The 14,374-nt window shown below is 37.8% G+C and overlaps 1 protein-coding gene across 5 annotated transcripts in view; it reads right to left on the bottom strand.

The window, feature by feature from the left end:
• The window catches only part of Beta-spec (spectrin beta chain), a 33,603-nt gene that overhangs the window by 8,777 nt on the left and 10,452 nt on the right, over nucleotides 1-14,374 (bottom strand). For 3 of the 5 annotated variants that reach the window (XM_070300377.1, XM_070300378.1, XM_070300381.1), the window contains exons 2-7: nucleotides 9,282-9,470; nucleotides 2,898-8,804; nucleotides 2,641-2,732; nucleotides 2,461-2,565; nucleotides 2,042-2,184; nucleotides 1,916-1,971 (exon numbers count right to left, since the gene is read on the bottom strand). In XM_070300377.1, coding sequence (XP_070156478.1) covers nucleotides 1,916-1,971; nucleotides 2,042-2,184; nucleotides 2,461-2,565; nucleotides 2,641-2,732; nucleotides 2,898-8,804; nucleotides 9,282-9,417 — 6,439 coding nt within the window. In that variant the 5' untranslated portion in view covers nucleotides 9,418-9,470. Of the gene's footprint in view, nucleotides 1-1,281; nucleotides 1,339-1,915; nucleotides 1,972-2,041; nucleotides 2,185-2,460; nucleotides 2,566-2,640; nucleotides 2,733-2,897; nucleotides 8,805-9,281; nucleotides 9,471-14,374 lie in introns of all 5 variants that reach the window. The other 2 variants (XM_070300376.1, XM_070300379.1) reach the window with 1 other exon arrangement.

The following is a 14,374-nucleotide window of genomic DNA, read 5'->3' as shown; positions in this document are numbered from 1 at the left end:
CCTATAACTTTTTATGCAGAATATTGCGAGGAATGGATTTATGTAAAAAAATTGGAGTGTTTCCATTTAAAAAAAAACAAGATTAACATCGAAATCTCCCAAGTACCTCCACCCAAAATCAAACTAATGGCACCATCTTATGACCCCCTTAGAACCGAACAACTTTTGTCTAAAACATTCTATCTTGCTTTATTTTTTAGATATTTAGGTGTCTCAATATAAATGCTCCACCCTATATATGTAATCAATAATTATATCAATTATATCTTTCAATTACTATAGTTAATAACACGAAACTATCCCTTGTGGAAGAATCAAGCTGATAAGAAAATGGAGATTGTAAATCTTATTGCAAAGATTATTCAACATTAATCGTTTTCTATATATATAAAATTTATACTTATAAAAATATATTTTATAATATTATAATAATATATTTTTATTATTAATATATTTTAAAAAATATATTAATATATTATATATTCATTATATTTATAATGATATATTGTATCCAAATATTCAAGTAAACGACAGTCGACATAGAGTCGTGTTTCTACACCTGTAGAATGACGACGAAGAGATGATTCCATGCTTACCTTCCAATAAGATATTTAAGCACTTTATCATTTATGTAAGTCGACATAATCGTGCGATGAACAAGGTATAATATGACATATGTTCAAATATGTACCTACCAGGTCAGCCGTGCGAAATGAAATGGTTTATAACAGAGTTTATAATACAACAAAAATATTAATAATAATAATATAGATAATATTTAATTAGAATTATATGATGTTATAGATACGTATATATCGTTTCACGTACATACGTGTGTCCACTAAATATTATCTATATTATTTGAAATATTTAGTAAATTATGATTGATATATCAGCTTGTGACAGATAACGAGAAGAGCATCTCTGGTAGTAAAACAGCCAACACCTGGTAGAGAAAAAAAATTTATAAAAGCGCATAAATGATGGCTTGTGCGGGCGAGAGCGATAGGTGCGGTGCTGCTACGAGTATGCTGAAAGATATAAAATTATCGTAACATATGTGACTTGATATTTATGTGAATCCACAGAAAAAAGCAATTTAAATACTGTTACGAAGATACAATGTTGTGATTATCCATCCATCACCAATTTGATGAGATTACAGGAACCACCATAAGATCCGATTATAATTTCAAGGCAGTCGTAGAAAAATATTAAGAGATGTACTTAATATAAAAGTTTTAATCTGCACAAGTTTTACACGCATCACGTAACACTCACCTTCCTTGGGTTTGTCTTGAGGCTGTGGTGTACGTGTAGAAGCCTTGCGATGTGCCACTGTGGTTCGTGCATTCCGTGCCGCATTAGGGTGCATTCGGAAAGGATAATATGAGATGACATGGACCGATGGATTTCATGTACGGAATAGATTTAGGTTGCGCGGATAGGAGAAGGCAAAAATAAACGTGCTGTTAGCAACGTCACACATGCTTATCCAAACAAACCGTAATACTAGTCGTGAAAGTTAAATTTTATATCAAGAAGCAAGATTTTTTGCTGTATCGATATTATTAGTCATAACAAAAAACGAAAAAAAAAATGGTTATATACTAAACTCGATTTGGTTTTTTCAATCTCTTTCGGTTAAACAAAATTAATTACTACCATCTCGCAATCGTTACTACGCCAAATCAATAAGTTTTACGAACACATGACGTACAACCCCATTAGAAAAGCACTCGACATTACATTCTAAATAATGTATGTATATTAAATACCGATCGTTATTCATCAATACTATCGTCATCAAACGAAATGCAAAATTGTAAGATAAATTAGAAAGTAAATACCGAGAAAAGTTATAGTTTCGATTAGTACAAACCCAAAACATATTTATTAAGTGCAGTCATATTACCGTGTCCCTCGTCTTCTCCAGCGCGTTCTCCGCTTGTTGCTCCGTCAGTTTCAGCTCTATAACAAACAAAATTTATTCATAATAATCGTATCATCATATAATCACGACAAAATATTTACACATTACCTTTCACTAGGTGGTTCATCTGGACTAGTAACGGGCGTTGCCTTGGCCAAACGTGCGGCCTCCGCCGCTGCTGCCTCTTCCTTCTTGCGTCTTTCCTCTTCTTCCCTTTCTTGCTCCCGTCGCTTCAGCTCTTTCAATTCAAACTATGCATTAAGAGAGAAACATTATTTATTTCCAAAACCGTAATATTCATGATTCGTACTGTGTTTTATTAAATTATACTAGCATTGTAATATAAAAAAGATAGAAATATACGCAGTAGATAACAGTGTATGGATGTGTATGTAATAAGATTTATGTATTTAAATAGATCATAAAGCAGAAAATTTACAATATTAATATAATTAATTTGCGGCCTTTTTCTATTACAATATTATATAGGAATGATTCTATGTGCGTGCATATGTTCAACTACTCACTGTGGTAAGTCGGTGCAAGGCACTAAATCTTTCTTCTTGTGCAGCTGCCGATTTTTCAAAAGCTTCATGTTTCTTGATCAAATTTTCAACTTCGTCGATAGTATGCTGTGGAAATAACAATTTTCTTTTTCAAATTGCCCGCTCAAATTCGAGTTTATATTCATAAAAATAAGTACTTACACCGAGCTCTTGGCTCATGAGATACGGCTCTTGAGCGATTAACCATGCTTCAGCAACCGCTGCATCTCGGGCAAACTGATAGACTTCCAAAACTATGGCAAAAAATAAACACACATGCATATACATACAGTATATTTATAATTTTCGAAACACTAGATATCTTATAGGTACTCAGTATCCCAGTAATATTAATCGAAAGATATCAAATTGTGCAATATAAAATTGAAATATATTTTCGAATGGCAAGTACAACTTACTGAGCTGCAAATTTTCCCAACGTTCCTCCCATCGATGTAAAAGTGCATTTCTATGGTCGGTCAGTGCTGCTAGTTTTTCTTTTATTTGCGCGCTAGCGTAGTGATTTCTAGCTAGCAAGTCTTTCCCGAGATTGATGCACGCCATTAGATTATCCTCTCTGGCATCGATTTCCGCCTTTAAGCTCTGATGATTGTTCATCAGTAATTCAACACCGGCAACGTCGCGTGGCTTTTCGGATGTGTTCATTTGACGCACAACGTCGTCCATCCAGATCATCAAGGTCCTAACCATGTTGAAGAATCTGAAGAGATCTCCGGTATCTTCCAGTTTAGTTCGTCTGCCCTCGCACAGTGATTGCAAATTGTTCCATGCTGCCACAACTTCGGCTTCGCGATTCGTAATTTCTCGTGCTTTGTCACCGGCGTAGCTTGCTTGCAATTTGGCGGATTCCTCTTCGATCTGCGTCACTTGACTCTGCAATGTGGACAAATCCTGGATGAAGTTGGTGTGCTTACGTTGAAGGGCAGATACCGAACCGGCATCTCGACCCAATTCATCGGACATAGCGTTCTGTTTTTCTAGGATTCTGCCGAGAACATCCTTGCAGTCGTGGAAGAACTTGTGCAGTTCGCGACTGGCCACCAGCATCTGCGTGCGCGTCTCAATTAATTCGAGCAGATCTTGCCAGACCTCATTTAAGCCGTCCTTCCATTCGGCGATCGTTGCCGCATCGGAGTGTCCAGTGGCAATCAGAGAGTCGGCGATACCGTTCACGGCTTCTACCCGCTCGGAACCGATCGCCTCAGTATCGCGCGCAAACTCCTTAAATCTCTCCCATAATAAAGTTACATGGTCGTAATCCTGACCCAATTCGTGACTACCGGCGACCAGTTCGCGTTCTTGAATCCATTGTTCGAGATCGTCGACCTCGCGGTTCAACATGAATAATTGGAGCGCCTCGTCCAATTTGGCGCGTCGTTCACCCGCCAGATCCTTCAAGCCGGCATAGAGTTTGTCTGCCTGCGATTGTTTCACGGCGATCTGATCAGCCAACGGATGCTGATCGTTTATGAGCTGCCGGGCGGTCTCGCCAAGTTGACGAATCGTTTCCGCGTAATCCTCGACTGCATGTTCCAGAGACTCGTGCTTTTTCATTAAATTCTGAGCGGAGATCTCATCCTTACCCCGATCTTCAACCATCATGTACAGTTCTTGCTCGCTCATCCACGACTCGGCCTCGGTAGCATCGAAGAAGTATTGCTGCGCCTTCTCGTTTTGCAGCAAATGCCTGTTTCTATCATCGACCGCGTCCTTTAGCTCGCGCCACTTTTCTGTTAATTCGGATATCAATTTCTGGAACTCGGGACTATCCTCGTGTCCTTCATCAATCAACTTCTGCCCGTTATTGCACACTAAATTGATCCTGGGTTCATGGTTGTCAATCTCGGTACGCAGCGACTGATTTTTCTTCTTCAGCATGTGAACATTAAACAACGAGTTTCCGTATTCGGTACTAGTTGCCTGCGGCATTTTCTCCGCAATCCACAGTTTCTCGTCTTCAACGTCGCGCCGGAATTGGAAGGCTTCCTTCTTCTTTTCGAGGTGCCGTTGGCGATCGATGAGCGGCGCCTTAAGCTGCGCGAATCTCTGGGCGACTTTCTCCTTTTTGCACTTAATCTCCTCCATCTTATCGTCCGGCACTGTGCGCTGTAAATGTTCAGCCTGCTTGTCAAGCTCGGTAACTTGTTTTGCTTTCACCGCCATTTGCGTTTCGATCATCTGTTGCTTCTGCATTAATATATTCACAGAAGCCAAATCAGAACCAGTGTCAGTGCTTTCTATCTGCTTCTCGAGTTCATTCATCCAAGAGTCGATGTCATCGCAAGTCTGATGTATCAATACCTCGCGATTCGCATCAAACAATCGTTCACCCTTATCATGAGTCGTGGTCTCCAAATCCACGAATTGATCCGCTAATTCGACTACCTTCGGGTTGATTATCTCGGCCAAGTCTGGTTTTTGTTGAATCAATTCATCCGCGGCTTGCTGCAATTGTTGCAAACGATCCTTGTTGCTCGCGATCTCCGCCTCAAATGCCTGATGACGAGTCCATTTGCTATGAATAGTCTTTGCGCTTCTATATGTCTCATCCTGAGCGGTGATATGTTTCTCTTGCACCCATTCGCCAAGTTCCTCGCAATCCTGCAGGAACATCTGTAACTGAAGCTGATCCTTGAGTTTCTCCATAAGGTGATTAGCTCTCTCGCGATTGACCCGGCGACGCTCGTTGATGTTTTCGGCCTTCTTCCTCACTTTATCGGCCGCAAAGTGTCCCTCATCGACTAAACGTCCGGCAAATTGCACAACTGAATTAATCTTCTCATCATTGGCGTCCATAGTCGTCATAAAAGCTTCGTGTCGCTTGATCATATGCTCTGCTTGCTCAAAGTTTGCTGGCGTTTCATCCTTGGCGAGAATGTGTTCCTGTTGCGAGAGGAGTACCTCCGCTTGACGTGCGTCTCGATCAAACACTTGTAGATTCAAAGAATTGGATAGTAAATTCTGACGATTCACCCACATCTGATGTAGCTCTTCCCAGCCCATCTTCAACGCATTCAATCTTTCCCGCAGGAACATGTATTGTGTATCGCCGTCGCCAGCCTCCGTCGTCAGTCGCTCACCGTACTCCATCATCTTCTGATAGTCATCGGTGTAATTGTCGATCTCCTCCTTGATGTTCTGATGCTGCGTAAGGAGCTTCTCGGCATCAGCAAGACTAGTCGGTGTATCCTCGCTGGCAACGTCAGTCTGGGTTTTCGTGAGCCATGCTTGGAAGTGATCAAGATCACGCAGGAATCGATGCAAATCTCCGGCCTCTTCGAGTTTGGCGTCACGTTCTTTTAACATCTGTGTCAGCTGCTCCCAAATCAGATGAATCTGAGAGATTCTGTCGCGTATCATAGCTGCCTCTTCTGGATGTTCCTTCTGTATGACCTCTGCTTCCTTCTCCAGAGAATCCAATTTGGCCTGAATGGCCGCCAGATCGCGTTCCATGCCACTCAGTCTGCGCTGCAGTGTCATCACGCCGGTCAGATCCATCTCTAGGCTATCGGTCTGCTGCAAGATTCGCTTCTTATCCTCGATCCACGACACGGTCTCGCGACACTCAATATGGAACGTCTGCACGCCGTGTGCGGAATTCAACTCTTCGCGTTTGCCCTCCGCCTTCTCGCGCAACTCGGCCCATTTCTGATTGAGCTCGTTCTGTCGTGCGATTATCTGTTCCGAGTTCGGATGTTCAACGTGTAGTAACTGCCTGGCCAATTGATTAACCACGGCAACGCGAGATGCATTTGCATTCATCTCTTTCTCGAAGCCGTTGTAACGGTGTTTCATGATCTCGACATCTTCGATGTCCTTGACGGGCACCATCGTATCCAGCATCCTGTTTTTCTCACCGATCCATTGCTCAACTCCGTCAGTCTCGCTGAATACCTTGTACAACGACAGAGCATCCAAGAGTCTTTGCTTACGCACTTTAGCCAGTTCGAGAAGCTCTTTGTATCTGTTATCTATCGAGGTCAGTCTTTCGAGGACTTCCGGCGACTTGGCGTCCTGCTCGCCTAACGTGGACGCCTGCTGATGAAGTTGCTCGATAGTCGTAGCGTAATTCTTGAGCTCATCCGTCACATCTTTGTGCTTTTTCAATAACGACTGCACATTCGCCTCGTCTCTACCGACATCTTCCGATGAAACGAGCCGTAAGGTATCCAACATCCAAATGTCGATGTCGTCCGCGTCCGCAAAGAGCTGATGATAATCGACAGCCTCTTCGAGCCGCTTTCTTCTAAAAGCTGCCAGATCCAGTAGATGATTCCACATGGCGAGAATTTCTTGGAGTCTCTCTTGAATACGATCCGAACCGAAATGTTGTTGCCGAACTAGTTCGTCGCCAACGGCAGCGACCGACATCAACTGTGGCTCGTGTGATTGTATCTCATTTTCCAACGCCTTGTGCTTAGATAATAGCAGATTAATAGTCGTCAAATCATGACCAATGTCACCTGTAGATACAATTTGTTCCTTCTCTTTTATCCAATTTTCCTCGTCGGCCATGTCCCAATAAAATTGCCAAAGCTTCCGAGATTCCTCAAGTCTAGTGCGACGCTCGATCGCTAGCCGCACCAGTTCAGCATACGCATTCTCCAGCTGTTGTACACGTTCAACTATGATGGCCGGGTCGCATGGTCGATAGCCCTCTCCATGCTCCAAGAATCTCTGGCTCTGTTGAACAACAGCCTTGACTCTCTCGCCTAGCACGTTGATATCTGCCTCGACGAGAGAATGCTTTTGCAACAGATCCTCCACGCCCATCAAGTGTTTGCCGTAATCATCCGTCAATAATCGCATCTTGATCTCCTCCATGCTGTCTAGAATATACAACTTCTCTTGGAAGTTTTGTTGCAGCTGCAGCGACAGTTCGAGTCGCATCCGCCTAGCGCGAAGCAATTCTAGGAGATAGTTCCACAAGCGCAGTACGTTGTCCTTACGGGCATTGATACGCTCAATATCATGATAATTCTCAGCCTCAAGCTCTTGTGAGACTGCCATAACGGCCTGCACGCGCTCCTCATAGGCAAAAATATCGGTTTCTATAGCCTCGTGTTTCTTGGCAGCAGCTTCCACGGCGGCGAGATCAAAGCCGAAGTTATCCTGCGACACCAGTCGTTGATTTTCTGACAACCATGTCTCGCGCATGCTGGCCTTTCGATTAAATCTAGCTGCTAATTGCTCCAACTTCTCCTGCCGGATCAGTTCCTCGCGTAAGGCCAATTCTCGTTCGTGCTCCGCTTTTTCTAGTCTCTCCCAGGCTTTGTTGATGTCGGATATCATCTTACCCTCTTTGGGCGTATAAGGCTTCTGATTATTTGCGCGCATTTTCGATTGCAAAGTGAACAGCAGCACTTCAAGATTACCCTTCTCCACAAATTTAGGCGGTTTTTCCACAGTGCGATAATTCGAGAATTGCGAGAGTTGCGATTGAACGCCAACTAAAGAATTCGCAAATCTGCGATCGCCAAGCGCCTCTATTGTGGCTTCGATCCAACGGAGCAAGTCGCTGGTGAGACTCTCATATTCGTGTATCATACGGTCATTCTCCATCGCAATACCGACCACTTTGCCGATTCTTTTACCTTGCACCGTCTCCTGCTTCATCTTCGAGAAATAATGATAATATGTAACGACATATGTTATAATAGATTTCTCGTCCGGGTGGTCGACAAAGATATCTTCAGCGTCCAGGAGTTTCGTGAGACCGAGTTTGTCTTCCGCGACGTTGAATGCATTGTTAAGATTATAGATCGCGTTCGACTTGGACAATTTATCAAACTGGATCAAGTCCGGACGGTGTTTATGGATGATCGCGTTAAACGCCAGACCGTCCCGCCATGATGTCGTAAAGTTTCTTACATTTACGTTGTGATAACCGGCGGTCTTCATCTGACACCATAGCAGTAACGCGTCCTTGGCGGACTTGGTCTCCTGATTATCCGTCTCTTCAATTGTAATATCTTGAATCTGGAATCGCAGGATGATCGTCCAGATAAGACCCAAACTCAGACGCGGATTCCCGTCGACGATGTCATGAGAACCCATGTTCTCCAGATGTACCCTTTGCTCGCGCAAGAATTGCAGGGCCTTGTCCACATTCTCTAGGCAATGGATGCGCATCTTGCCCTTGGTGGGACGCGGTAAACGCTCACCTGATAGAATCTCTAAGAGTCTTATCAGCATTTTGCCGTCTCGTAAATCGACGTACAGATCGCCGATCCGGCACGAACATCGTACCAAGTGGGAGTTGACCCATTTCTGGAAAGTCTTCTTTTGCACTAATTCACGCTCACCTAACAAAAAAAATACACATCTTAATAAATTATTAACAAATTTCGATCAATATATATTTTAATCAAGATATACTGTATAATATTAATTTAAGATATAACAAACTTATCTAGGGAAAATCTTTGTTCAATGATAATTAAATTAAATACAATTAATAATAAGCGTTAGACTTGAAATCATAAATATAAAGTTTCTTTACTTCGAAGATCAAACACAATTTTATCATAAAAAAAAAAATAAATAAAAAAAAACCTGCAATTCTAGTATACATATATATTATTTTCTCACTTTCAAATAATCCATATTTATTTACCATACAATCTTTAAAAAAAAAAAGAAAATTCACTGATGCATTATCATTTTTATTACAAAATAATATTGTAAAAAATAGAACTTTGTTGCTGTATTCGTTTTATAGAATCAATAAAGGACGGACATTACACCGTGATTAAAGAAGAATAAACAATGTTTCATCATACCAGCTAACGCCTTGATACGTGAGCGTTCGAAAAGTCTCGAACTCGAGTTTCCCCCGTCGTATTCGTACTCGTCGACAATCTCTTGTTGCAGCGTGGGGTCCCATCCCCCGCGCACCACCGAGATATCGGTCGTCATTTTGTCAATCGGACCAACAGCTCACTTCTGCCTAACCCTTAAAAAGGGTGCACCTGAAACAGCGAGGTCATTAATTTGCGAAAGCAATTAAAGAAAAATTTGCGACGTTCAAATTATCTCTTATCAATATAATTACTATTATAAATACAAGAGTACATTTTTTTCCATTTAATAAAATACTTTAAAATAATTCAAACTACACAAGAAGACAGAAAGAATTGTATATAAAATGTTTCTTTTTTTTAATCTATATTTTTTTATACAGAATTAATATTTTTGAACTGTATTAGTTACTCTGGACACTCTACAAAAATATATAAAAAATATTTAACGTTCAATGTATCTTTAACCATAAATCTAAGAAAGATGTTACCACGTATAAAATAAACGAGGACACAATAATTATAAGAATCTCTTCCTTCTTCTACCTACGCGGTATAACAGTAAGCAACGCGAGATGCACACAGAACATGTCTTTAGTAAGCTTTAGTCAGCTCGTTGTCGTGTAAGTTAATTTTTACGTACAGATAAGAGAGAACGGTAAAGTAATCTTATCTTCTTTATATAGGCAATTTTTTTTCTCTCTCTTCTTCCAGGAATGCTTAATAATTAAATAAATAATATAGAAACTCTTTAAATAGATTATTCATTTTCGATAAATTTCATTAGTTCCATTCTTGCGGACATTCAAACTGCTAAAAAAAAATCAAAACTTCAATATATATTATTTTTCAATTATGTATTATTTTTATAATTATAAAATTAATTTTCTTTTAACGAAAGGATGATCGTACATGATTTTTACGTAACTTTAATCTTTAAACTTGGACTCAAATACAAAAATTTTGAAATCGAATGAAGATAAAAATTTATTATTTATTTTCAACCGTAAACAGCTTAATTTGCAAGAAGCCTTTTATTTCGATAGTTTATAAAGGAAAAACTATTAACTGATAGTCTCGTTAAGAAAAATTAATTTCAAATTAATTAAAAGACATCTCAAATTTTTACACATTCTCTTTCAACAATTTCTCTTCGTTATAAAAACCTTACAGCATAAGCATAATTATTTTTCACTCATGATGATATTTTTAATATCAAAAAATAAATATTGACAAATCCGTTTTAAAAAGGAGTGCTATAAATAAACTTTAATATCTGATTTATGAATTCATCGTGTAATAAATCTAATTTAATTTCAGACTTCTCTCTATTATTAAAATACAGATTTTGATAACAGATATTTCCTTAAACATCCATAAGTCACGACTCGCGTTAAACGACATGTCGTTTCTACATTCTCCATATAATTTTATATATTAAATCAATTTTTTTCTCGATTATTAAAAAAAAAAAAAAAAAAAACATATACACACACATTGGTAAACCGTATTACGTCGCTTCAAACAAGAATTTATCTCTATTTCTTTCCATTTTCGTTCAGTACTCGTGCATCGGTTCCTCAAATTTATCCTTACTCCTAATTAATTGCACCGCTGCTGTAATCGTCAAGTTTGCAGGGTCACCGGATATCAAGAAAGCGGCATTCTTCGCGTACCGTTAACAAGCCCACCCATCGAGTATACATCGATTCTACATCGTGTGTTCATTTACTAAAGCGTTTACGTGCTCTCTTGCCTCCGCGTGGGAGACGCAACGCCTCGCGCTCACTACGATTACATCACGCGAATGATGTCACACGTGCGAAATACATACACATACATAACATCGGCGTCGCAACGAATGTCCTACCGTGGTAACTAACGCTGTCACATTGGCGACTGTCTAATATCGGCTCTTATAAAATAATGAGACACCCGCTAGAATTATTATATACACTCACATTATTAAACATAACGCTGCGAAGGGGCGGAGGAGGAGGGGGAAGGGGAGGACTGCATGTAGCAAAGTGGCAAGCAAAATCCAAGTCACGCATATGATAGATGCAAAATAGCGATAAATATAAAAAAGGGGAGATTAATATATAATTCTTTTTTCTTTTTTCACGCTTCTTCTATATTATTGAAAAAATATTCAAATTTGAAATATAAAATTTGGAGATGTCAAATTTAAGAGTTATAGTTATGCTAATTTTCATACAGAATATATTAGCATGCAGTTGTATATGATTTAAATATTAAATAATTTAAATAATTTAATTAAATTACAATTATTAAATAATTTAAATTTAGATATTAATTTTTATGACACGGGACTTGAATGAATTTTCTATATATAAAAGTACATTATATATGTATATATATATATACACATATACAATAAATGGAACATAATTTTTCTAAATTCACGCCAAGTGTCATCAACGAGACTCGATATCAAAATAGAGCGGGGATGACGTCTAATGAAACGTTCCGACTATTTTATAAACGATGTTTATTGATTAATATTGATAACGCTTAACGCAAACAGTTGTAACTGCATGAACAATCGATTTCAATAGAAAAGTTTCGAACGGACCAAGTGTTCTACAGGTTAAACGCGCAAATAATATTTTACACATTCGTGCGGGCACGCGGTTGCAAAAATTCAAGGAGAACCGACGATAAACCGATATGGATATCTGATAATGAACCCGACACCGAAGAGAAATAACTCATGTAACGCGCAAAAAACTTGTACAAATTTATGACACGTATATGGTAAATGTTAAAGATTTCGTCAATCTTTTGAAATTAAAAATATTCCGGGCGGCCACAATTACATCATTTATTATCTATTATGTAATCATAATATATAATTCACGACATTTTAATCATCATAGTGTTGTCAGAATTTATTTGTTACATGTATATCATTATATATACATATATGAAGCTAAAGAGATAAAACTACTACTAAAATTATATCATTTCGCGTTACTCGTATTTATTATTCAAAAGGAGAAGTAGAACATGACATCGAGTGTATTTCTTCCTTTTTCCGTATCAATCTACGATTCTTTTTCGATAAGATGGGAAGTGTGATTCCAATTATTTTATATCGACGTGCTTCCCCCACTGAAAGACGAAAGTCCGAAAAACGCGGGCATGAATGGCATTCTTAAATGTCTGGACAGTCACTTATGATGAATTAAGAGCAATTACGCAAGTGCCGTCATACTTGATGGCTGACATAGTAGTGGGAACGTAGAGATTAATGCCTCTATATGTAGCGAGGGCGGAGTAAAATGAATCACAAAGTGAATGACACGATAATCAAGGAAGGTTAAGTTTACTGGCGACACTCTCTATATTAATATCTCCGATGCAAGCAGAAAGATGCAAATCCGAAATCTTGTTTCCCAGAAAAAGTTTATCTAGATCGGCGTACAAAAAAAAAAAAAAAAGAAAGTCCGAAATATGAAGTGCATAAATAAATATTTTGAACAAATATCAGGATGTCTACTCAAATTTTGTAAAAAAATTCTCTGATCTTCCAGGTATTTTTGTTTAAAGTTCCAGATAAAGAGAATATTTAAAAGAAGCTTTGATGCAATTTCCTTAAATAAATTTTTTTTGTCGCACGTGTTTTCTAATGCTTCATTCATATAAAGGAAAAATTCGAAGCCACTTAAGTTTCAAAAGTACTAGATCTATAAATACATTGAAGAAGAAAAAAAAAACTAAATATTTTTTGTTAAGATCAAAATTTTTAACTTGCATATTGTTTTCATTTTTCATCACTAACAATTAAAATACAGAATATAAATTGCATATTCAATATCTTGTTAAGATATTCAATATATAAATAAAAAGAGATAGATATATATTTATAATTTATTCTAAATATATAATTCACAACTTGGCTTATCGGCGGATTACCTATTGCTTATAGTAGGATTGCAAGAGCAAAATTATCGAAGAGAGAATTTTTTTTTTTTTTTTTTTTTAATTCCCTGGGCATTCCAGGTTTTCCATGTTTTTTTCAGAAAGTAGACACCCTGAGTATGCACGCGCACACAACATATTTAACATATAGATAAAGATTAGAATAAATTAGAGCAAAATAAGAGAGTTTAAATTTATTTTTATTCAAAAAAACAAATTACTAATGTATTGCGGCGAAACTTTTTTACAACATAAATTTGTCACGTTATGTGTCACTAATTTTGACATAATACGGATATTGACTTTCAAAATTCTTTCTTGTTTAAATGAGCTTTCATATTATTATCTGGCATATTCGAAAATATAGCAACCAAACAATAACAATTGTATAAACTTCTTCAGCAATTGTGTTTACGTATAATGCGCGTATACCATCGCGAAAAGCTTTCTGTTAACGAAAAGCGAGAATGGAGAACAAGAAGCTTGTTGTGCATTGAAATGAGAACAGCCGGTCTTTATATGCATCGTGAATATTACTTTGAGGCTCATAGAAGTAGGATTCTGTTTAAATATGTCTAGCTCGTTCTAAAACTTCTTATCATTATACAGGCAAGTTCTTTTTCAATTTCTTCGATAACGGATATCGCAAATTATCTCTAAATAATATTTCTCGATTTTTCATTTTTCGAAAAACTCCACGAAAGTAAATTAGATCGTAATCGCGCGACATCATACTTTAGATATATGTATTTACGAAGATCAAATGTCTCTTGCATTAAATATTCATACTTACATACACAAAAGTATATATATTTAGGGTATTTACTCAAAAAAATTCCCTGACTTTAGGTATTTTTATTCAAAATTCTAGATAAAAATATTTTAATATCTTAAAGATTTTTTAATATGATTTCCAAAAATAAAATTTTTTATTGTATGTACGCGTTTTTCACTCACGAAAAAAAAAATATACACACACACACACACACAAAGCCACTTCAGTTTAAAGTGCTAGATTTACAAATGTACTGAGAAGAAAACTGCATAGCTTTTGTTAAGATAAAAAATTTTAACTCGCATAACACTTTTACTTTTTATTACTAAAAATTAAAATAAACAATATTTACTAC

The sequence above is a fragment of the Polyergus mexicanus genome, unplaced genomic scaffold (genome assembly GCF_030449975.1).
Source record: "Polyergus mexicanus isolate NDT 795.1 unplaced genomic scaffold, iyPolMexi1.0 SCAF_8, whole genome shotgun sequence".
Lineage (NCBI taxonomy): Eukaryota > Metazoa > Arthropoda > Insecta > Hymenoptera > Formicidae > Polyergus > Polyergus mexicanus.
The sequence above is the reverse complement of the archived record's forward strand: the minus strand, read 5'-3'. Positions and strand labels throughout refer to the sequence as shown.